Here is a 26,705-nt window from a genome sequence, read left to right as displayed (position 1 = left end):
ATACCTAAGCTCCAAAAAACTTTAGGTTATATTTTTGATTTTTGAAGTGAAAATACTCAGAGAGGATCAACTTTTTATACATAAACTATTGATGTTTAAGTCTTTATTACATCTAAAGTACTCAATAAAATCTATTTTTGTTTGTGCTTAATTAAAAAAGAACTTTTCATTGATGTAAAACTATCACTAAATATAACCTAACAATTTTGGAAGCTTAGATACCTTCCCAGATAGCACGTAAGCTTGCCGCAAGCTTCAAATGTCCCATCTAACCTAAACTTGCATAATAAGCTTGCCGAAAGATTGCAGTGTAAGGTTACTGCAAGATTGCTCAGTAAGCTTGTCGCAAGGTTGGTGCAAGGTTACCAAATAACCTTGCCAATCAGCACAGAAGGTTGCAGCAAACTTGCAGCAAGCCTTCCATGCAAGTTTGCTCGGCAACCTTATGGTAAGCTTGGTGCAAGCTTGCGGAATATAACAACAAATATTTTGGAGGGGGAGGAAATTTATTTTTGTACATACATTGAGCATTAGTTTCTGGGAGGTGAAAAAAATTTACTGCGCAGCCGTAAGTATGCTTGTGATTGCGATAATCTTATCATGCAATCTTGCAGTAACCTTACACTGCAATCTTTCGGCAAGCGTTAGATGGGACATTGGCAATATTGCGTGGCAAGCTTGCCGCAAGTTTACGTGCTGTCTGGATTTTGTCGCGAAGCGTCACATATTTATATAAAGATTTTCGAGATTTTTGTTTTTTGATTTTAGAGCTCCCAGAAAATTGTATATAGATTTCAGCACTGGATATAAATCGCGCGCGCAAAGATGAAAATTATTAGAGACCTAATTTTTTTTAAATTTTATTTAATGTCCCATGAAAGGTGATTTGAGACCTACAGGTAGGCGCTTATTTATTTCATTTTTTTCTCTCTCTCTCTCTCTCTTAAAAAAAAAAAATACGGGAGCGCATCGTGAAAGCGCTATGTAGAACAAGTAATAAAATAATTTTAACGACCTACTTGAATTATGTGCGGTACAAATAATATGTGCCTTGCACGCATCCCCGCAATAAATACCGGGAACCCTCATACGTATATGCGTGGTCTATACTCGAACACATACACACATGAGAAACCCCCCTCGTTTCTTTTCTGATTTTTCTCCCTTCAATACCCCGCGCGCGCAACTTCTCTCCCTTATATATCCCATACACATATATACCCTCGTTGAAAATAGGGCCCCCCTCTTTATATCACTGGATTTGAAAACTTCAATGTATATATATATATATATATATACATATATATATGTGGAGCAAAGGGACTTACGCTTGCCTGCGGGAACTCTCTGCAAAAATAGGGCCCTTCGATCACACAGTGGTTCTCAATCATAAGGAGGGGGAGAAAAAAATCTCCCTTTGTTTAAACGTTTACATTCGTCTCGGATTTTTCACCTCATAGGAAGAATTCTCTGTAAAATAAATTGTTCTGGCATCAACAAGTGCTGATAAACATAGGGGAATATTTTGAGATTTGTTGGTTTTTTGTATTCATCGTTATTCGATTATGCCAAACTATATATATATATATACATATTTATCGGAATTATTCTTTCTAATGTCATTTTTTGATATATGTAACAAAAGCGATTTTACAACGGGAAGTCTATAAATGTTTTTTTTTTTCCTATACTCATTGTGTTTATCAATTATTTTCTTTTTTTATTTGTGTGCGCTTAATACAATGGTGAACTTGCAGTAGTGACTGTACTATAAATTAGTTTCGATAATACTGAACAAGTTCTGGATAAGTTTTGATAGTACCTATATTGTAATAGTTCTCTGTTACTTTTAATAATACATTTAACAATAATACTTGTTCTACACCAATTTTAACCCTAGAAAATACAATTGGGGTAAAAAACTACTCCAGAAAAAATTCAAACTTCAGCATTTTTTGCTGGTTTTGGTTTTTGGCGCATATTTTGTTTTTTGTGTTTTTGTCACCATATTTTTGTTTCTATAAAATAACAAGAAACGCTACCTTATTCTTCTTATAAAAAAACAAAGAAAACGACATATAATAAAGTTATTTTGCATTAAATATTAACATTCTAGCAACAAAATAAGTTTGGGATGGTTTTCTACCCCAATTGTATACTTCTATACTTATGAAAAAAAGTACTGAAGTAGATCTGTGTAAATGTAGTGAATGAGTTGTACACTAGTTCTTCAGCACTTTTAATAATTCTGAACTTAATTTGAGCCTTTTTATTAGTACTGAACTAGTTCTGTACACAATAAAACAGAGGTGAATGAGTTCAACGCTAGTTCTGCAGTACTTTTAATAATTCTGAACTTGATCTACACCATTTTTAATAGTACCAAACATTGTTTATCTTCCAATTCAAAAATTACCGAACATATGTTCTTCACCATTTCTGAACTATACGAAACTATTTTTAAAACAGTTAATTTTCGATTATAGCTTTTGTCATTTACAAATAATACATTCGGCGAAAATAATTCAATTTTAAATTGTATTTGGAAAAAATGTTTATTGCTACAAGGATATTTTGCTGGTGAAGATAAACGAAACTTTATGAATGCAATGGTTACAAAATTTTCAACTGACGCGCACTAATTTAGAAAAAAAATTCTCTCTAATGCTGCAGCTACTGTGCTGAAACTGTTTTATAACCTAATTAAATTGAATTCTACGGACGAGGATTTACACCTTTTAACAGAAAATTCGTAAATTTTATTGGTCCCAAATAACCATAAAGGATTGAAGGAAGAGCGAGAGAGAGTCATAAAGTGTTTTTATATGATATATATATATATATATATATATATATATATATATATATATATATGTATACAAATCCGAAAATTCTAAACCGCGCCCATATATAGGCTATGACCTTAAAAAACGTAACTCGTCACGGGAATAGTGGCAATAAAAAAAGGTTTTTTTATTTACAAAAATTGAGATGTTGAACGAGAGAAAAAAAAATTGGCTGACCTACCTGAAAATTCTTGTTTGCCGCGTACACAATTTTATTATATAACATTTTCTGATTTTTGCCTTCACCTGCTTCATATATATACATACATATACTGTAATATATAAACTACTGTGGCCATGAAATGTATTTGTGTATAAATATCCCACTTGCTGAGTGTGGATTGTATAACAAAAATTTATTCCCTTTTAGAATAAATTTAACCGTTTCTCTTTTATTTATATGTTTCAGGATTATTTGTTTGTCCTGCTTTCCTCATCAAATATTGCATCTCATCTTCTGATCAAAAGGTAAGAAATTCGAATATTTGCTAAAAGGTTATTCTAATTATTTTACCAACTTTTAATATGTTGGAAAAAAAATTAATTGCAAAGAAATTTTGAAAATTTCCAGTCTTAAATTCAGCAATTCTAGCCATAATGTATATTTAAATTTAAATTGCATGTAAATCCATTGCTTAGATTCAACAAGGGTTGTCTTAAAATTATTGCCTCTTAAAATAAAACACCTTTTTTGTTTTAAAATAAGACTTTCTTTTTACTGTGTTTAAAATGAAAAAAAAATATTAGAAAATTTAAGTCAGATACTATATAATTGGAAAAATAAGGTATATACCTTATTTCTCCGATTATAGTATCTGAGAATTAACTTTTCAATATTGCCAATTGTCCCGAACAAAGTGTTTAGATTATCGAGAAATTAGTAATCGTATCATATGATTGTTGAGTATGACAGATTTTTTTTTATGGCGTGTAAAGTGCGTGTAACCGGATTACGTGGTATAAAGGTCGTAGAGTTCAATGCTCAATGCGTATTGTTGGCCAACAATAATGGCATTGTCCCGATAGTGAAACCTGTGGTCATGAGATCGCTTTTATAAACACGTACATAATACCGAATATATGTAGTCTTTTTAATAAAGAAAAGTTCGTGTAACAGGTGAATATTTCGAGGTATATACATATATATACATCCTTGATTTTCTGTTGACAAACATTAAAAAAGGAAAAAAAAACGAACCGCACAATGTCTTACGCACACCCAATGGAATTTCATTCATTCGTATTCAATCTCATTCATATCGTTTCAATATCGCACCCAAGCTCTTTTATAATGTGCAATTGCCTTATAATCAGATTGTATACACAATGTAAACTGTACATTTCAAGATAAACGTTTCAATTTCAGATTTATATTTATTGACATTGAACTTGAATTCTTTATTCTCAACACATTTCAATACATCTTCACAGTGTACCAATTTCTTTTTTTTCAAATCGTGCGCCACATTGACTTGCGTTTTGCCTTTCAATTATAATATCGATTTTTCTGTTAGTTTTTTTGTATTATTATAATTCCTACTTTTTACATGTTTTGCCTGGCTTTATAAAATTTGCAAAAATAATAAGAGATGAAACCAATTGTGAGAAATAGGAAATATTTGAGAACTTTCTTGAAGGAAACAAAAATTTATATAGGTCTCTCTTCTTTTTTTCTCTTTGTTTCATAGAAGCGGTAAAATGAAATTTGCTACAACAGCAAAAAACTATTTTCCCGTGTTAGAATCGGTAGAATGGCAACAATCGAGCTTTGTAATCGGTCCTCGTCGATATATAAAGACTTTGTTGGCCACCCCTTTCCACCACCATCAGCCCCTGATTTCTACTTTATTCTGTATCTCCATCCCTCTTGGTACACATATACACACTCCCTCTTTTCTCTCTCTCTCTTCGTTTTCCTCTCGTGCATCGTCATTCGAAAGCTAAAAGAACCCCAATGGAATCACCTGTTGGCAATGCGCACGCCTGCGGATTCTTTCACGTCTACCATTGTTATCGACTGTCGACTTTGCTAGAAGAGAGTTCATTTCACGCACGAGATTCCAAACATTTCACCAATATATAGGCCAAAAAAAAGGAAAAGAAAATTGCATCCCTAATCAACGTGTGGCATGATTAATTTTTTGTTACAAAACATTCAGAATGATTGTAGCTGTAATTTTTTCCGATAGTCAATTTCAAATAGGGTATCATAATATTTAGAGCTAATTTCAGAGCTAGGGTCAAATTCGAAATATGTTCTGAATTGATATAGCAATGATACTATATATTTACAGTATAATATTGATTGGATGTAAATATCAAAAATTGGAGGAGTAAAGGAGAAATTTGAAATTCCTTGTATTTATTTTGAAGCTAAGCTATACTATCGGATATATATGTATGTGACACACATGAATGAAGGAGAAGAGCAATGTAAGATGTGACACGATGTATCGATGTTTAAACGTATGTAAACCTAGGACCACAATGCAATTCACTGCCATCGAGTATATCGCAAACATTGATTTGAATCACAAAGACCACCCGTAGTATCCCATTGTCGGACTGACTTTATTGTATGTACTATCTCTCACTCACTCGCACTCTCTTTCTCTCTTCGCTTTTTCTTCGATCCGCTCAACATCTATCCTCTTCCCTCATTACCCAAACCTTTCCTCCTCTCGCACAATCTATCAGCCCACTTATTCGCACCGCTTACGTACCACTTGTGGCTTCCGTACTCCGAATCTCATGTTTATTTGCAAAACTATACATATATATGAATGCACACAAATCAAGGTGATGATGGTCTGAATAATAGAAACTTTTCATCTCTTTCCCTATATATATATATATATATAGAGAGAGAGAGAGAGAGAGAGAGAGAGAGAGAGAGAGAGAGAGAGAGAGAGAGAGAGAGAGAGAGAGAGAGAGAGAGAGGAAAAAAAATAATAGTAGCTAGATTTGATAAAATCTTTCGAAAAATTCAAAATAGAATAAAATAATATTTACGTTTTCACGATATATCAATATTAGAAAATAATTCTTTTTTATTGTTTGTTTAGAATTTTCATTTTTAAGAATTTCTTAATAATAATTTTAAAATTCGCGTCGAAATTTTTCTGTCAATTTCTTATTTGATTATTTGCAATTTTGAACAAAATGAAAATTCGTCGTTTTAAGAATTCTATCAAATAAAAATTCGGACAATTGAAAATTCGATAAATTAGAATTTCTGACATTTAAAAATTCGGTTAAATTATAGAATTGTTTTAAATAAAAAAAAAAAAACTGTGTGAAGAGAAATTTCTAAACTAAAAATTTTGCCAATTAAAAATTTGTTTGAAACAAAATTCTGTTAAATGATAATTTGAAAAATAAAAAATTTTTAAAAATAAATATTTTCTTTACCACACCAGAAGAAAATGATAGAAAATAATTTTGTTGACACTTTTACAACAATCATTATTACATTATAATCCTTCAAGCTCTGCTAAGTGTTTCAAATTTGACACTTTGACACGCCTCTTCCCCCCCACAGTGCTCATTAAGCAAAAAATTTTTTTTCCAGGAAATACCTGTATATTCTTAAGTAAAAATAAATTGTCACTTTAGATTACTTTATAATTTTCTCAGGAAAATTCAAAAAAGTTAAGTACAAATCCGTTAATTACTTTTTAAATCCTTAAAGTTAGAGGAATGGTAAACGCGTGTTATATATATATATATATATATATATATATATATATATATATATAATCTCATTCCCGTCATTATGATAAATCGTCATAGAAAAATATTTTATTTTAATAGCAAAATTTGATTGATATTTTTACAGTCAAACTTATTTCTGGTTGAAAATGTTAGTTAAATAAAATATAAATTCAATAAATAGTAAATTCTTGTTTACTTTACTAAAATTTAAAATATTTTTTTAAATTATATATATATATATATATAATTATATATATAGTAAAATTTGGTTTAATGGCTTTTTTTAGGACAAGTAAAAGATATTAAGAAACATCTTTAACGTTTCGGAATCGGTACCGATTCCCTCATCAGAATTTATTTCGTCTAAAAGAGTAAAGTTACAATTAGAACTATTTTAAGGTTATAATTTCAAAAAATGCGAAAAAAGAAAAATACATAATTATATATATATGATTCGAATCAACAAACTTTTGATTGAATTATAACCGCAAAATTGTGATTTTTCGGACTAGAAAAAAATGTTTAATTGCACAAAAACTTTTTGTATTATCAAAATATTATTTTATTAAATTTTTAATTAATTTCAATATAATATATATTATTTATATTATATATATATTATATATTATATATATATATTTATATTATATATATATATTATTATTTATATATATGAGGCAAAATTCCTGAAATGTCCGAACAAAAAATTAAAAGTTCTCGAATTTAATCCATACTTTTCTAAAATGTTGTTATTGTTGGTGAAAGTCTAAAAATCAATTATTATTGAATTTAATAAAATAGTTTTTAAATTACAACGTTTTTAATTTTTGACTTTTGAAAAAAAAAATTTTTTTCAATGTACAATATTTATAAGTAGAATGCATAAAAGTTAACATATATATAATGATTTTTAAAGCTTTTTTGACGAGCTACACGCTGTTAATAAAATTTTTTTTTTTTAAATAACATTTGACCTTGAAATTCAAGGTCAAAATGTTAATTTACATTTATCTCAAAATCGGATTTTTTAAAATTATTTTTAACTATCTCAATGGAAAGCTTGACTAATTTCCTACAAAACATGTAATTTTCAGAGTGGGATCTTTTAAAGTTTTTGAGATATTAATTAATTAATTAATTAATGTTCATAACAAATGAAATATTTTACAAACGAATAAAGTTACCGTAATTCTGAAGTTAGTAATTGAAAGTTAACGTAATTCCGTATCCAACGAGCCCTATATGAAGTATTTTGGATAAGTAGATTGTTAATAAACAATTAGTTAACATTGCAATTGTTTATTAACAATCTACTTATCCAAAATACTTCATATAGGGCTCGTTGGATGCGGAATTAGCTTAACTTTCAACTGGTAAGTTTAGATTTACGATAACTTTATTTGTTTGTAAGATATTTCATTTTTTATTGTTATTTAACTAAAATTGAACAAAAATACTTCATATAGGGCTTTTGGATGCTTCTTGTTAGTAAAAAATAAAATATTTTACAAACAAATAAAGTTATGGTAATTCTAAACTTACCAATTGAAAGTTAAGCTAATTCCGCATCCAACGAGCCCTATATGAAGTATTTTGGATAAGTAGATTGTTAATAAACAATTGCAATGTTAACTAATTGTTTATTAACAATCTACTTATCCAAAATACTTCATATAGGGCTCGTTGGATGCGGAATTACGTTAACTTTCAATTACTAACTTCAGAATTACGGTAACTTTATTCGTTTGTAAAATATTTCATTTGTTATAAACATTAATTAATTAATTAATTAATATCTCAAAAACTTTAAAAGATCCCACTCTGAAAATTACATGTTTTGTAGGAAATTAGTCAAGCTTTCCATTGAGATAGTTAAAAATAATTTTAAAAAATCCGATTTTGAGATAAATGTAAATTAACATTTTGACCTTGAATTTCAAGGTCAAATGTTATTTAAAAAAAAAATTTTTATTAACAGCGTGTAGCTCGTCAAAAAAGCTTTAAAAATCATTATATATATGTTAACTTTTATGCATTCTACTTATAAATATTGTACATTGAAAAAAAATTTTTTTTTCAAAAGTCAAAAATTAAAAACGTTGTAATTTAAAAACTATTTTATTAAATTCAATAATAATTGATTTTTAGACTTTTACCAACAATAACAACATTTTAGAAAAGTATGGATTAAATTCGAGAACTTTTAATTTTTTGTTCGGACATTTCAGGAATTTTGCCTCATATATATATATCAATATAATACAATATTATTATATACATAATATAACAATTTTGAATCAGCAAAAACCATACTAATTCTCACTAATTAAAATACCCGTGGAATTTAGCAACTGATTTGATATTTTCACTGATTTAAATTTAGAGAGCCGAAATTTTATTATAAATATATATATATATATATATATATATATATATACCTATAATATAAATGCGCACACTTGAAAATGCGAAGTAAAATTTCTATACAATTATTTCAAGTTATTTGTTGCGACGAATGTGTTATGGCGAAAAAAGGTAACAAAAGTCAACGCGATTATATGAACAAATAAAAATATACACACAAAAATACAATGTAAGTATATTCGATGTATTTATTCGTCTAAATTGAACGTGGCCTGGGTTCCCTCCCCGTTGTTACTTTTATTGTCATGACTATAGAGAGTGCACGCAGGGTGCGCTATGATTATCTATGACGTATTCTTCTATTATATCTCGCGGCAACAGGTCCTACGCATGAACCCGCTTAAACGTCAAATGGAAGTCTTTCATATATATATAGTAGCGATTCTCTCGTGAGCTTCTTTGTGGATTCCGAGTGAAAAAAGACCAAAAAGCGTTTGCGACTACAAGAAAAAAGTCCTATATAGTCGAGCGAATAAAAGGAGATTCAAATATCGTTGTGTCACGCGACACAGGTGACTGCTCGCAAATTTGCTTCATATATGTATATATATATATATATATATATATATATATATATATATATATATGTATATGTATATAAAATGTCTGTCGGACGATATCGTGCACAATTTCTGTACGCCGCCATCACCTAAAATAGAATGTGTCGCTGCGAGCCTATATACGAGAGTTAGCCAAATGAATCGATTTAATTTCCGTTGCGGTTGTAATCTATAACTTCGATTAATACTTCCCCTTTTAACGCTAATGACTTTTTACATTGAACTATACCTTTATTTACGACTTCTTTTCCACTTTATTGGTAAATTTCATTTTTCATTTATTAATTTTACCCTAATTATTAGAAATTATTATTATCATGGATGATATATAGGAAAATTTTCAAATATAACAAATTGACATAATGGTTAAAATTAATAAATTTTGAAATAGCGATCACGCATTTTTCATATTTCATACGACTTATTTTAATCAAGAAAATATATATTAGCGAAAACGAATTATGTCAAAAACAAACTTTAGCAAAAAAATTTTCTTTATTTAAAATTACTTTGTTGCCAAAAAATTCATATAAAAGAAATTAGACTATAATTATATGTATGTAAATTAAAAAAAATTGAAAGCTTTAACTATATAGTCATTATAATAAATTAAAAAAAAAATCCTATAAATATTCAAATAAATAAGCGTGTCCCTGAATTGTTCGGAATATTACATATTTTTGTATAGCAAACGAATAAAATTAATAATAATAATTGTTCATATATACATATGTATATATGTATGAAAGAGTTGTATGTTTGTTAAATAAAATCACGTGAAAAAATTATAAATACAGCTGATAATCAATCTAAATTATTAAAACTGTATTGAGGAATATATTTAATTTGAAAATTTCAGTTGTACAAATAATGAATATATATTTGCATGTAATTGATATACACACGCGAAAGGAAAGTTTTATATTAATAAATATATACGATCTTTTAGTGGTCATTGAAGTGTTGCAAACTTTGTATAATTCAAAAAGTAATGTGCGTGTACGTGACATTTTCAAATAAAATGCAATTCAAAATATATATATTTTCTTCTAATTGTAAATATTTATCTATATAATTTTAAATACGAAATTTTGCCTAATTTATTTTGGATTATATACTTTTCAAAATTTCTGGATATACAAAAAATGATGACATATATATATATATATTCTATAAAAAAAAACGTATTTTTCAGATTTAGAAAATAGTCAAAATATTCTTATTTTAATAAGAATATAAGAAATTAATAGAATTAAAAAATTATAATTTCATCAGTCTCTCTAAATCTGCAATTAGTGAAAAGTGAGTTATACTAATTTGAAATAAGTAAGAATTTTTATTAATTTTTAGTCACTTTTCACTAAAACTTTAGTACTCTCTAAATCTGAATTACATATATACACTGTTAACCTAAAAGTGTCAAATTGCAACGAATTGATCCAAAAATGCGGATCAAATCAAAAATTGATCCAAATTTTTAGATCAATTTGATCCACTTCGGGTTCAATTTGATCCTTTCTAGAAAACTGTGATATAGTAAAAATGTTTACTAATTTAAATTAGTGATTCACTTTTTGCTTTATAATTAGTAAAATTTTACTAATTTTTAGTAAAAGTTACTAACAATTAGTAAAATTTTACTAATTATAAAGCAAAAAGTTAATCACTAATTTAAATTATAGTAAACATTTTTACTAATTCAGGTTTAGAGAGTAAAAAAATTTAAAACTGCTAAATCAAATAGTAACATTTTATACTAAAAATTAATAAAAATTCTTACTAATGTGAATTAGTATCTCACTTTTCACTAATTTAAATTTAGAGAGAGTGACATAAAAGTCATTGAATAGTGGCATATATATATAATTATCATTGTAAATAAAATATACTCCATAAATACTTGAATTAGTTAGAATTCATTCACCGCAACTTATGAAATTTTTTACTAATTTTGAGTAATTTTTGCACAAAAATTTACTTAAAAAAAATATTACTAAATCAAATAGTAATATCACAGAAAAAACGCTAAATAAATTTTGTTGCGGGTAATTTTCACCAATGCTAATTCACATAGACGGTGGCGCCCTCAACTGGGATAAAACTTGTTGCAGTTAATTTCATTAAAAATTAGTGAAAATTTCTACTACTTTGAATTAATGAACGTATTCTCGCACTAATTCAAATTTAGAAATGAGTAAAAACCGCATATGAGTACTAATAACTATTACCTATACTATTAAAAAAAAAATCCCGTTTATGAGACATATATCACTTAATAGTGGCATACAAGTCACTTAAGGGCAGGTCAAAGTCGAAGCAATTTTTACATAGAGTCTCCAATGGGAAAAAAGCATCGACTTTGACCTGCCCTTAAAAGTGTCATAAATGTCATTTTATTATTATATATTATAAACTATACCAATATACACTAACATATTGTGTAATTAAAGATTCTTGAACAGACATTATTAGCATCTAACTAAGTGATATTTAAGTGTCTTATAAGTAACACTATAGAAAAGTCCTATAATTAAGGTAAATTCACATTTCATGGCGTGTGTTTACAGGTACATGTATATAACAAAAGAGAATACCTGACAATAATTAACAAATTGTCTCATTCACATGAGGCGCTAAGTTACTAAATTTCCAAACTCACAACGTTGCAAAAGACACAACGAGTAAGAGTTTTCGTTGTACGCCAACTAGTATACGTGTATCAAAGTTTTATATATACATGTATTCATATACATGTATGTATTGTATATACGTATATAGACAGACACTTAAACAATTTCCTAGAAATGTATATACACGGGAACCTTTACTAAGCGGGTGGTCAAAAGCTTGAGGCGCATGACGAGATGCGCCGCCACCGCGAGAGGTCGTCCTGGTTGGCTTTTGTGACGTCAGATTGTTTTGCCACTCCCCCAATGGTCGAGGGAGGCGCACCATTGGCTGACTGAAATGATGGCAGGCGTGTGTGCCAATCGATTGCCGACAGTACTCTCAAACCCGGTCAGACTTTTGCTCATGCGACGGGTTTCCCGGTCATTTGCGGGTGATGGAGGGGAAAAGTGGGATGGGGCGAACGATTGGTAGGGGGATTAATGTGGGAGGGGCGGTCGCCTCGGCAGCAAGTGAACGAGACCTACAAAGCCCAAGGCAAAAGCAACGAATGCTCAGACGGTTCCGTTCTTGCGGAGAGAGTGGATGTCGTTATAGTGTTCTTGCTTTATTATAGATCGCAAAAAAAAAAAGAAACGCGTAAATCATCAATTGTGAAGAGTGTCGTCTTTACACAGCAAAATTTCTCAATTTTGTGCAAAGTCAATCTTAAGTGAGAGAAATTAATTTTTTTTTCGTTTTAGACTCGAATAACGCTTTAGTTAGTTTCTTTTCCTTTTTTTTTCGAAAGCTGGGAAATAGTGACAGTGTTGTTTATTGTTTTGAACCCTGTGACATCGAGGTGATTGACGAAACAGGAATTATTTACTTTTTCCTTTATTAAAACAGCTAAAAGTGAATTAATTGTGATTTCGGGAGTGTTATAAATTGACTACTTGTGTCTAACCGATGTTAGATATCGTGACCTAAGGGTTCCGTATGACTGTGAGGGGGAATAATTAGTTGTGTTTTTATTGACTCCCAAGTGTTTTTGAAAAAGCCAGCAAACTGTACGGGCACAGGGAGGAAGATATGCTCACGATGGAGTCGGATTTGAAGGGCGGCAGTTTGCACGCGCAAATGCCCCCACATACCCATCATAGTCTTTCGACGATGGGTCATCATGCCACAACAACATCGCCCTATCCAAATTTAGGTGGTCTTGTTTCAAATCCCATATCCGTAAGTCCGCCAAGTAGCGTTGGACTTGGTGGTTTGGGAATGCAACACCATCATCAGACACAACATCATTACAGTGCCATGCAACCAGCACAACAGCAACAACAACAAGTGATGCACAGTCTTGCTCAACAGAGTGCCGCCGCACAACAGCAACATCATTCACAATCTCAACAGCAAACCCAACAGCATCAGACTTCAAACAACAATAATAATACAAGCAAAACTAATAACAATGATCGTGTCAAGAGGCCAATGAATGCATTTATGGTTTGGTCCCGGGGTCAACGTCGCAAGATGGCCCAAGAAAATCCCAAAATGCACAATTCGGAAATTTCAAAGAGGCTCGGTGCCGAATGGAAGCTTCTCAGCGAAACGGAGAAACGACCATTTATCGATGAAGCCAAACGACTCAGGGCCGTTCACATGAAGGAACATCCCGATTACAAGTATCGACCACGTCGCAAGACAAAGACCATCAACAAGAAGGACAAATTCCCACTTGGCGGTGTTGTTTCTGGTGTTGCTGGTATGTTGGCCGTTGATCAACGACAAGTTGGAGGTGCCGCTGGATCACAACAACCACAATTATCGCGTGATGTTTATCAAATGACAAATGGATATATGCCAAATGGTTCACATTTAATGTATGATCCATCAGCTTATCAACAGCATCCGGCTTATAATAGTCATATGGCCGCAAATGCAGCCGCCGCGGCAGCGTACACAAGGTACGATATGAGCCATCACATGGGAGGTGGCAGTCCAAGTCCCATTAATAATTACGTGAATGGCTATGGTGGTTATGGTACTGCAGCCATTCCCGGTGGTTCACCATCGCCTTATCATCAAACTCAACCTGGATCACAAATGTCCAGTCATAGTCCAAGTGGAAGCAGCATAAAATCAGAGCCAACGAGTCCTGCGAGCGGCGGAATTCACACACCAACACCCACTGGTGGACCAACGTCCTCAGGCGTACCCGGCGGTGTTAAAAGAGAATACATGGGCCAACAGCCACAACAACAGGGTCCCGATCTCAGGAACATGATCAATGTTTATCTACCAGGAATACAAGATCATAATTCTGTACAGCACAATTCCGTTTATGCAACCGGACCAGTAACGGACTCACTGTCTCAGCATCATTCAGCCTTACCACCTCTATCACACATGTAAGAATCCTTTCTTTTTCAATGACTTTTATTCAAAATTGTCGTTTAATATTTAAGAGAGAATATATAATTATATATTATAGAATATAATGAGATCGAAAATTTCTACTACTTCTTTATGAAGTGTGAGATCTCTGTATTCCGTTGACGATGAGAAAATTTCTATAATAATATAGATGAGACAACAGTTTTAATATTGAGATGAAAAAATATTTCTTTGTAGATGAGAAAAAAAATTCCCTTTTATTTTATTTCTAATTCAATTTTCTGTTCAATTTTCATATTTAGACAAAGAGTAGGAATTTTTGTAAAATGAGTAATCGTTTTTTTTTTTTTTTTAATAAAGGGGTTAATATGTTTCTAAAAGTTTGATTCATGCATAATATTTGAGGAGAGCACAATTTATATAAATAGTTAATTTCACAAAATGTGATAAATAATCAAGGCTAATATTTTAAAAGAATTACAATTTATAACTGGGCACTACTAACAAAAAATTTGCTTTAAGGCTAAAATTAAAATTTTGTAAAATAAATCTTTTGCCTCTGCAAAAATTTTCTCACTGAAATTCGTCTTTAGATATATAGAAATGTAAATCTTTTCTTTTGCGTTTACTCTCTCATTAACAACGGCATGCATGTTATTATCTAATAAATAATTTTTTATGCCGATGATCCAGTGTAGGGGGGTTCATGTGTAATTTCTAAAGAAATGACGATTTGTATATTGTTTATGATTTTTATTATTTCATATTTACGATTTTTTTCTATTTCCAATTCGATTTTCAATTGTTATTTGATACTTATAGTTTCTCTCTATTTTTTGTTTAATAATAATAAATTAATTCTTATAATGCATCATTGGTACTTTCTTGTTTTGACTCAATATTTAATAATTGATTTGATATTTTTATATATGATATAAATTTAAAAGAAAGTAGCTGTTATTCTTTTGTGTTCGAATCGATGAAGTGGAAAGAAATTAAAATGCAATTTACAAATCATAAAAATTAAAAATTCACTTCCAATCGAAAATTTACATCAAATTTAAAAACTTGTCATCCAAAATAATTTTTAAATAAATAAAAACAGCAACTAATCTATTTTAAGAGAAGAGGAAAAAAAGATATCAAAATATGTAATAATAAAATTCTATTTTTTTTAATTAAAAATACAAAAAAAATTCATTAGTAACGCAATTTATAATAGAATTTATAGTCTCTTCATTTTTTTAAAGGCAAGTCCTCCAGGTAGATGATTGAAAAGATTGAATGCTAGATAAATAAGATTTGGGTCGAGGAAGGGTTAAATTTGAACCCCCTTACACAGACAAAAGGTTTTCTTTTTTTTTTTTTTTGCTTTTCCCAAAGAGGGTTTTGATTGGATCATTGGATATCGGTTCCTATACATATATACATAGATTTAATTATTAAATATATTCTCGCGCTTAAAGAGAAAATAAAAAAAAAAATCGCCAAAAAAAAAAAATTGTTCGCTAACGTAAAAATCACTAACCTCGTAGGATTATAACTTAGAGAGGATGGATGGATGAACGAGGCCTGTGACCCAGAGTGACTCAAACGGACCGAGAGACAAAGCAAATGTGAAACGAGCTTGCACGTGGGGGACCCTGTTGGTGGGAACAAAGCTTTCTGCGACTTCGGAAATTTTCATGGGCATGGAAGGACACAAGGATTGATGCATCTCACACGCAAAAATCTCAACCATCTCTCAACGAACACCCGGCCCACAATCAACATCACGTGAAAAATTCAATGCAAAAAAAAAAAAAAAAAAAAAAACGATCTCAACATTTTTCTCCACAAAATAACAACAAAATAAACAAAAACAACAGCCAAAAAAAAGAGAAACAAAAAAAATACTTGCACACATGTACATGATTTTGTTTCCGATCTCGCAGTGAAGCGACGCTACTGTAAAAACCCCCCCACGTTCTTCTCGTTTCGTCAGGATTGTTACCTCTCGATTCAGAGAAAGAGCGACGGCGGAAATTGGGAAAAAATTTCAGGTGTGTGGAGCGCAGGTCGCGTCTTTTTTTTCTAGTGGAAAATGTGCAAGTTTTAGAACGTTTTTTTTTCACAAATACTACTCGCATTTTTCTTTGTTTCTGTATAAATTAAAGAAAGTATTTAATTTTTATTTAAAAAATATTTATATATATATATCTATTTTTTTTATCAAATTCTCTTCATATAAAAAGTTTCTTCAAGAATTGCTTTTTTCGCCCGAGTGAGAAAAACAAATTTAAAAAAATAATTTTCTTTTTTTATTCAGTACAGCGAATATTTTTTAGCCACCTTTTATAATTTTTAGTCACTCTTTAAAACTTTAGTTTTTCTCACTTTCAATCATCATCTGTAAATAATATACAGCAGAAAGGGAAGGAGGGGAAAGATTTATTTAAAAAAAAAAAAAAAAAAAAAAATGCGAAATTAGCCAAATTTTTTGAAAACGACGTGCTCAGTGATTCGTTGACGAGTATACGGGTAGACTCGTTCTCCTCAAATAACCACTGTGATAAAAAAATAAATAAATAATCGTGTATAAGTTGAGAATGAGATGAGGGGTGGATCTAAAAAAAAACGAAAACAAATTTTCGGGTTTTTTCAAGTACAAAAAAAAAAAAATAATAATTCTCGTTGATAAATATATATATATTATAAGTTGAGCATTATCACCACCCTTCATCTTATATTGTATATAAAAATGCACATATATACAGATTTATAATTCTATATATTAATAAATAATAAATATACATATGTATACATATATATTATATAAATATATATATATATAATGGAGTGTAAACATAAATGTATATTGTATAACTTTAAAGGAAAAAAAAAGAAAAAAAAACGAAATCTGTAAATAGTCAAAAGGCCATAAATAAGCGACAAATGTCGTTTAATGAAAAAATATATATATTATTATAACTTATATAGAGAAAATGAAAAAATTCGCGAAACCGCGAAATCATTTTTTTTTTTTTTGACATATATAAAAATATGTCCGTCGCTTTGAGACTTTTTGTAAATATTCGAATATATATCCTCGTCCTAATATGCCGTGATTTCGAGTTTATAGTAATGGAGAACAAAATTATGATTTTTCGTGTATTACGGCTTTAACGGTTATTATATTATTATATATTATCTTTATATTAATAACTTTTATTATTATCATCACCAATACAGTGCCCTTGACATATAAGTATTATCAGTGGTGTAGCTGGGAAAATGTTCTATTTTATTTTTAATTTTAAAATTTACTTTCATAAAAAAAAGTTGAAATAATAAAAAAAAAAAAAAAGGAAATTATATTCTCTAAGATGGGACTGAAAAAAAGTCTTTTCACAATTATTCTATCTACACCACTGAGTATTATTATCATTATATAATTAATTAGCGCTTTATTATTAAAAAAAAAACAACTAGTATTTCTCCCGTCCTCGTCGAATTATATTTGATTTAGTTATTGATGATGACTTTGTTTTTCATTTTTGCATTTTGGAGAGCGTGTCACTTTTTCACAATAATGATAATAATAATGAAAATAATAATTACTAATAATATTAATCGATCAACAATAGAAAACTATACCGATAATGACATTTTATCCTCATTTAACATGAAAACTGACAAAAACTTTATGTTCGACGCGCAAATGAAACGCACTTGCATCTTTTTAGCACTTTGGCATTCGTTTCTTCACACCCACTGAGATTTATTATTGAGAAAACATATGTTAAAGGGACTCTATTTATTTAAAAATTAACAAATTTCTTATTTATTTAAAAAAAAAGATGATAATAAAAAAAAAGTTTTCTTAGTAATTAACTTCATTATTTATCTTAACTATTTGTACGAAATGAGAAAATTTTCCAAATTAAAAAAAAGAGAAATTTATGACAAAAATTTTATTCGGACAGTTTTTTGAAGAAACGAATGTTAAATGTTTTATTTTTTGTCTCTATGTAGAACATATAATATACTAATATATAACAATTGACAAAATATTCCTGTGATCTCGATTTCACGCTTATGATTTTTTTTTTGTAAAAAATTCTCTTAGTTCTTAGAGTTTTTGAATATAAATTATTATCAAAAAAAAAAAAAAAAAAAAAATGATGTTTCATATTTGTCTTGATGTTAATTCATAAAATATATCACGCGAAGAAATAAAAAAAGGGAAAAATCAATGTTATCGTGTAGATTTGTATATATGAGTATATATAATAATATCGATATGGAAAAAAATTAGAGAGAAAAATTGTAAGACGGGGACTTTGAATGTATATATATTAAAATGTTTCATAGCGGAAACGTGCACTGCAAAAAAACACATTTAAAATATATACGAAAGAAATCAGCATTAAATATTATATTGTTTTCAATTCGAGCACCTCTATTTGATCCAACTATCCTTATTGCATACATATTATTATTAATTTATTATTATATATTAATTATTGTATATTAATTATTATATTAATAATTATTATATATTAATTATTATTAATTCACAAAAAATAAATTCCTATATTTTTTTATTTTGCAAATAATTCCAAGAATATTTTTAATTTATTATATATTTATTTATTTAATTTGTCATTATTATATTAAATAAATAATGAGTGCTTGAAATAAATTAATATAAATTCAATTATATAAAAAAAATTATAATAAATTTGATATAAAAAAATATTAAACTTAACAAATAATTTATCGATTTTTGGAATAAAGAACAATTATTGAAAATTTTTACAAAAACAAAATCTAAAATATAATATTAAGTAAAATATTTATATATTCATCGAAAAGGAAATAACAAAAATCAGACAGGTAATTATGAAAAAAAACATTTTCAAAATTTGGGTTTGGCACGGTTTTGATTTTAACTTGCATGTTTTTGGCACTTTAATTTCAAATGTTTTAATTAAAATTTAATATACATTCCTTATAAATGTATATTCATTTCACATTCTACGTATATGAATAAAAAATTTATATTTTCAATAATTTTTAAATTATTGAATAATAATAATAATTTCTAATAAATAATTATTTTTTGACAATGTAAATAAAAATTAAAAAATAAAATAAATTAATATTTAAAGATTAAAAAAAAATTGAACAAAAATTTTATGGGTAACATATTTTATTTAAAAATAAAATTGACAATAAAAAATAAATTGTTTCTCTTTTAATTTTCTGCGCGTTAACATTTCTTTTATAACAAAATTTTCTGCTTATAAGGGCAAAAAAGGAATAAAAATTTCAAATTAACTATAGAATATAAGCAATATAGTAAGAATTCAGTGTGTCAGTCGTTTATTATTTGCAAGTAATTTCCCTCAACACTGAATATAAATGTGCGAGCGGGTTTGTCGTAAAGTCTAGGGTCCGTAAAGTGCTTTCAATTACGCGTTTACCTAACCATTTGTCCCACGGGGCTTTCCACCAGTTTATAGAACACAAATTTTCGAGTTTCATTTCACTCCCTACTTATTTATCATATATGTTTAAATTATACACACGATTAAGACCATTATATACATCACGTTAAAACAGAAAGATTACAAAGAAGCTGTTGAATGTTTTCCATGTAATTCAATTATCACATTTTAAATAATATAATTCAAACTTCATTTATATAATATAACAAGTATGAAAGATGTTTAAAATTTTAATTATAAATTATAATAATTATTTAGTTGAATAAACCAGAATTAATTTTTTTTAACTTAGAACTTAGTTCCACTTTATTTTTTTTCATTTAAATTTGTTAAATAAACTAAGATTTTTGAAAAATATTTTTTATAAATTAAAATCGATTAAAATAATAACTGTTTCTTTTTCTTAATGTTTTGGAGTGCTCTATTCAGCATGATTTGTCAGGTGGTGGTTCTCTTTTATCAAATTACTTTTTATATGTACAAAGAAATAATATTAGAAATAAAAAAAAAATAATAATTCTTATCATTCGTTTATTATTATTATTCTGTTTCTTATAATTATTTTTAGTTTAAAGAATGATTGTTTTTGTAGGGAATAAGGAAATAAAATAAAGAATAATTTATTATATTGAAAATGAACGATATATATTAAGAATTAAAAGAGTCATTACATGATGGCTGTCGGCCAAAAACTGAGGTTATACATAGATAGTGTTCGTGTGTGAGATCTATGATCAGATATGCGCATGCGTTGAAATAAGTCGAGCGCCAACACAATTCAAATTCAAATAATACAATAATGTTAATTATAAAAATATAACTATCCTACATTTTAATTATATAAATATTCATTTTCAAGAATTAAAATAATATCCATCTGATATTGAATTATTCATTTCAACTAATAAAACGTTTATTACAACTAATAAAAATGATAATTTCTACTACTGCTTAAATATTAAAGATATGTATATAAAATGCATTCCTGTATTAAATAGTCCCAATTACCCATATTTCTCTTAAATAGTTCTCAATATAAAAAAATGAAAATTAATTTTCTGTTTTCCTTGACTTTTCATATTTAATATTATTATAACTGTATACCGAGAAAATTAATTTTTATATCACAGAATTCCTCTCATTTTTATGAATTTTTTTTTTATTACTCATACGATCACTACGGAATTCCTCTTAAATTAAGAAAATTCTTCCCTTAATCTTAAAACAATTATTATATAGTCGTTAAAATTGCATAATTTTACAATTATAATTTTATGTTATTGCCAAATAAATTCAATGTTACATCATATATCTCTGGAGTTCAATTTAAAATTTCTTAAGAAAAAAATTTTTTTTTGCATATTTTATTTGTTAGAGATTTTTGGAAATTTTTTTTTTCTTGTGTGATTTTATTTTATGTTTTGAAGTAATTCTTAAAATATCCGTCGCTGAATGAAACACAGGAGGTGTATATATATATGAGACGTTAACAAGGTATTTTTCAATGTCGATTTGTCATGCTTTACTAAAGACGTTAATTGCATTAAAAATGCAAAAATTAAATGGTTGTTGATTTCCAAAATTATACATATAGATATTACTGATTATTGTACATATGTTCTATATATATATATACATATATATATATATATATATGTATATCCATGCAACTATCCGGTCAATTTGATTGATTGCTTAGAGAAACTCAAAGGTCCAAATGTGCGGCCTTTGACCAACGCAAATCTAAATTTCATGCCATCTTGATTTCAGATTCCATTTCTCTTGTTCGTAATATACTGCCAAAATCACTTTGATAATTCAACTGAAATATATATGGGCAATGAATTGTTTTCATCTTTTTATTTTTTACTCTTGAGTCAAAGAAATGAAGCTTTGTTTATTAGAAAGGAAATTGAAAAATATATTCTATTCAAAATGTAAAAAATAATTGAGGAATATAAAAATAATCTTTTTTTGCTTAATTAAAATCATAATTTAATAGTAGTAATTTATAAAATCATAATTGTCAATTAATTTTTTATTTTTTATATTGTTATTAATTATTATGAAATAATAATAAATAATTAGTATTATTTATAAATTATCATAATAAATAAATTATTATTAATAATTAAATAAATAAATATAATTAACTAATATATTAAATAATAATTATTATTCAATTGTGTGATTACACAATTAACTATATAATAAACAAAATTATTGAATTCATTTTGCTTATATATACATACCTATATATACTCGCCTATATATGTATAATATTAGCTTAAGTTTAATCACTCCCACACCAGTTCTTCTGCGTCCTTAAAATTTTTAATTTACAAATTACAAAAATTCGTTAATGATATACTGTAATTTTTTTATATATACCTAGCCTTTGCCCACTCTCGCTGATGTCCTTGTAACTTTTTCTTCTCTCCTTTTGCCCTTCCGGAATCTTTTTGCGTCCAACCCCGTAACCCAAGCGGTAGGATAATATTCACAACCAATTACCCGAAATGTATTACTCGTTCCTCGCGCAAAACAAGCTTTGACCATTATTGGCGGATTGCCAATCAACACTGGCTTCTCAACTACCGTCTTATAAAAACTCTGTCATCTGAAATCTTTATTCCTTCATAAATTATTCCACCGGATGAATTTCTTTTTCAACTTGACGTCACGAGAGAAAGAAAGAGAGAGAGAGAGGAGAGAGATGGAGAGAAACTTGAAAAACTTAATGCTCCACAACTGCAATTCCCCCTCATATTTAAGATTTTTAACAGAATTTTTATACTTAAGTGCGATTCCAGGTGAGATTTTGACTTTTTCGGAGTAGGTTAACCGATTGCAATGAAACTTTGGAATTTTGTTATATTTAGTAAGACTAATCTTTAACGTAAATTTCAGCTTAAAATATTTGTTAGTTTACGAGATTTGCAATAATAACAAAAAATTTTAAACTGCTATATCTTCCGTTCTAATAATCGGATTGAGGTCTACTTTTTTTTCAATTAGTCAATTTACTTTAAAATTAAAATCGAATTCGATATTTGGACGAATATTTATTTGATCAAATAGAATAAATTTCTGTTAGATGATTACTATATGAAAATAATCTGATTTTATAGTATCGATTAAGTTGTCTCGAAGAAAGAGACGAGTACGAATATGAAATTATAACATAACACTTATATAGATTTTGCCAAAGGAGTAAATACATATAATTATGTAACCATTATATATTAGCCGTTAACTAAATTTTGTGATTACGTCTTATCAATAATATGTAATAAAGGATTGCAATTCAGTAATTATATAATTAAAAAAAAATAAATAATGAAGAAATAATAAAAAGAATCCCTGCGGGTTTATTTATTTTTTCATTCTTGAAATAATTAATAATAATAATTATTATTGCTTATTATAATAATAATTATTATTATAAGTATAATATGAATAATTTTATTTTATAAAATATTTCTTATTTTTAATATTACTCTGAAACGAAAATTTAATTGATTCAAATAATCGATTTACTTCACTATTATCCAAAATAAATATTTACTTGAACCAAATAATATTTATTTTCAATTAAATCAACTGTATTTGAACTAAAAATTTCTGTATTTGAAACAAATTAACTCAAATTATAATTATTTAATATTAATATAAACCCAGATAGCACGTAATCTTGCGGCAAGCTTGCCGCGCAATATTTCCAAACTTTCACGACAAACTTATCGTAAGCTTTAAACATCCCACTTGACCCAAGCTTGCATGGTAAGCGTACCGAAAGATTGCTCAGTAATCCTACCGAATGATTGCACAATAAGATTATCGCAAGATTGCTCAGTAAGCTTGCACGGTAAGCTTGTAGAAAGGTTGGTGCAAGGTTGCCAAATAACCTTCCTTTAAACCTAAATATAAATTAGACGAAACATTAAAAAAAATTTTTTTTTTAGGTTCAAAGTAAGGTTATATTTGGCACCCTTGCACCAACCATGCTATAAGCTTACCGTGCAAGCTTACTGAGCAATCTTGCAATAATCGTGTAGTACAATCTTGCAGTAACCTTACACTGCAATCTTTTGGTAGGCTTACTGATCAATCTTTCGGTTAGCTTACCATGCAAGCTTGGGTCGGCCCAACCAAAAATTTCAGTATATTATACCAGAGTTCACTATTGGCGCAGTACTGGTTCAGTATTGGCACCAGAGTTGGCGTAACTTTAGAATGATAACATTTTACCAGTATTGGCTGCCAGAGTTGGCACCAGTACTGGTAACCACTACTGGTTCAGTACTGGCTGAGTACTGGTAGTTTTGTAATTTATTGTATACGAAAAGAAAGCTTTAACTGTAACAGAGATAAGTTTCACTGCAATAGTGAAATGTCTGCTCCAGACAATATACTTTTTTTTCGGAAAAAGTGTGTGAAATTTTTAGTAACCCAACACAATTAAAATATTAATTAAATTAGTCAACTAACTAATTAATATTTTATTACTCTCTAAATTTGAATTAGTAAAATTTTTTACTAATTTGAATTAGTGACTCACTTTTTGCTATTGAATTAGTTAAATTTCACTAATTATTAGTAAAAGTTACTAATAATTAGTAAAATTTTACTAATTCAATAGCAAAAAGTGAATCACTAATTCAAATTAGTTAAAATTTTTACTAATTCAAATTTAGAGAGTATATAAAATCGATAACACCAAGAATTTTTATTCTTTATTATAATATACATGTATATGGCAAATTATTATTTTAAAAAATCAAAAAATAAATATAAAAATATGTTTATTATAAAACCAAAGTTCTGAGAAAAAAAGTATACGTAATTTTTTGTAGGTTTATAAATTTTCGGGTAAACATTTTTAAATTTAAGTTTTTTCAAAAGTATAATATCTATTTTTAATCACATATATATATATATATATATATATTTGCATCAAAATGAATATTTGAAAAACTTTTTTATGAAAATAAAGGTTGTTTTTTGATTTTTAGTGGGTTCCTCTTGTGACTAGGAGCATAGCTAAATCGCCTAGGAATTTTTTTCGGTGTAATTTCATTTTTTCATTGATAAAAACACTATATTAAAATTAAATTATGAAAAAAATAAAGGGAAGGGTGGGGGAACATTGAAATCGAGATGGAAAAAAATTATGTAATTGTATAAATAGGGTTTCTTTGTGGTTATTTTGTGAACGAAACCCTAAAAAATAGAGAATTTTTATATATACACACACTCATATATATATATATATATGTATAATTTGCTCGTATATTCATTGACTTGGAAAGAAAAATAGTTGCAGGTTTTTGTCCCTGATTCGGCTCCCGCAATACCATATAGGTGGCATATACAGAATGGAAGAACCAGTGTGGTGTGCAGCTATTAACGACATTAACGCTACTTCGGGCAAACACGGCCCTATATCATCCGCGCCGCGAAATAATAAACAATAAATTCTAGTGAAATACGGCGTCGAACAAGCGTAACCCATTTGTTTGCGATAAACTGACCCTGAAGCTAGTCCAACCAGTCTGCAAAACGACCGTCTCACACACGGCTCCATATCCTCCCCCCCCCTTTTTTTACGAAACGATCAAGTAGGAGGGTGGGGAGAGTCCTTTTACCCCTTTCTTTATTTCCTAATCCCACATTGGTCGGAATGACAAGAAATCTTTTCGATATCCAAAGTTTCTTTGAAATTATTTTCGAACACATTTTTTTTTGTTATTATATATGAAATTATTTTAAAATCTATGTATATATTCATTAAATCAGCATCAGGGTATCAATTATGTAATTTGATTTGAATTTAACGTCAAAGTCAAATTTAAATCGCCAAATTTAAATCAAAAATTAAATTTTAATTTAAAGTTGAAGTTAAATAAAACAATGAATTTATTGAATTAAATTTAACGTTGACGTTAAAAAGAATTTGATTTTGACGTCAAAGTCAAATTAATCAAATTACATAATCGACACCCAGGCGATAACAGTTATATAATATGGCATTAATTAGTTTAAATTTAAAAATTTGTTGAAAAAATAAAATAATTTAATAAAAACTAATCTGAGAGAACGATCCCGTGCAGAAATTCGCCAACCTGGCCCTGACCTGGTTGAAACAGGGAACCCGACCAGGGCCAAACCAGGTCCTGGTCGGATCCCGGTTTTCATCGTTTTTAATCGAGCTTTTTCTGTGGCCCCGATCGGGTTCCCTGTTTTATGCAATTTTGGAGCTTCCCGACGTGAGCCCTGCCAACTACTTCTGCACGGGATATTTTTGTTTCAAACCTATTTTTTTATTGATTCAACGTAAATAATATATTTAATTTAAAGTTTGGTTGATTTTAAATTATATAAATAAATTTAATTTTAAGTTTAAATAAAACATAAAGTTTTTAAACATATTTTTTTTTGCTTAACCGAAATAGAATATATTTTTGAATTAAATATATTATTCAAAAAAATAATATTTTTAAACTAAAGTAGTAGATATTTTTTATTATATATATACACAGAAAAAACTGAACTCAGAATGAGTAGTCTAGGCGGCTCATTTTGATGTGCAACAAAAATGAAGCAGGTTGGTGGCGCCACTTTCTATGTCGTTTAGCATTAAATCATTTTGAGTTGCAACA

The 26,705-nt window shown here is 28.4% G+C and overlaps 1 protein-coding gene and 1 long non-coding RNA gene across 7 annotated transcripts in view; one reads left to right on the top strand and one right to left on the bottom strand.

The window, feature by feature from the left end:
- LOC127286408 (uncharacterized) overlaps positions 1–12,659 on the bottom strand; it is a 46,892-nt gene extending 34,233 nt beyond the window's left edge. The window contains exons 1-2 of the long non-coding RNA XR_007843741.1: positions 12,139–12,659; positions 1,329–1,470 (exon numbers count right to left, since the gene is read on the bottom strand). This is a non-coding gene — a long non-coding RNA (uncharacterized LOC127286408). The remainder of the gene's footprint in view (positions 1–1,328; positions 1,471–12,138) is intronic.
- Positions 12,660–12,726: 67 nt separating this feature from the next.
- LOC127286403 (transcription factor Sox-2-like) overlaps positions 12,727–26,705 on the top strand; it is a 192,536-nt gene continuing 178,557 nt past the window's right edge. For 4 of the 6 annotated variants that reach the window (XM_051312818.1, XM_051312817.1, XM_051312814.1 and 1 more), the window contains exon 1: positions 12,727–14,565. In XM_051312818.1, the coding sequence (XP_051168775.1) occupies positions 13,244–14,565 (1,322 nt within the window). In that variant the 5' untranslated portion in view covers positions 12,727–13,243. Of the gene's footprint in view, positions 14,566–16,086; positions 17,116–26,705 lie in introns of those variants that run through there. The other 2 variants (XM_051312819.1, XM_051312820.1) reach the window with 2 other exon arrangements.

Source organism: Leptopilina boulardi, unplaced genomic scaffold (genome assembly GCF_019393585.1).
Source record: "Leptopilina boulardi isolate dan_hultmark-lab unplaced genomic scaffold, ZJU_Lbou_2.1 LbouV2_354, whole genome shotgun sequence".
Taxonomy (NCBI): domain Eukaryota; kingdom Metazoa; phylum Arthropoda; class Insecta; order Hymenoptera; family Figitidae; genus Leptopilina; species Leptopilina boulardi.
Note: the sequence above shows the minus strand (reverse complement) of the source record. Positions and strands in the feature narration are given on the sequence as shown.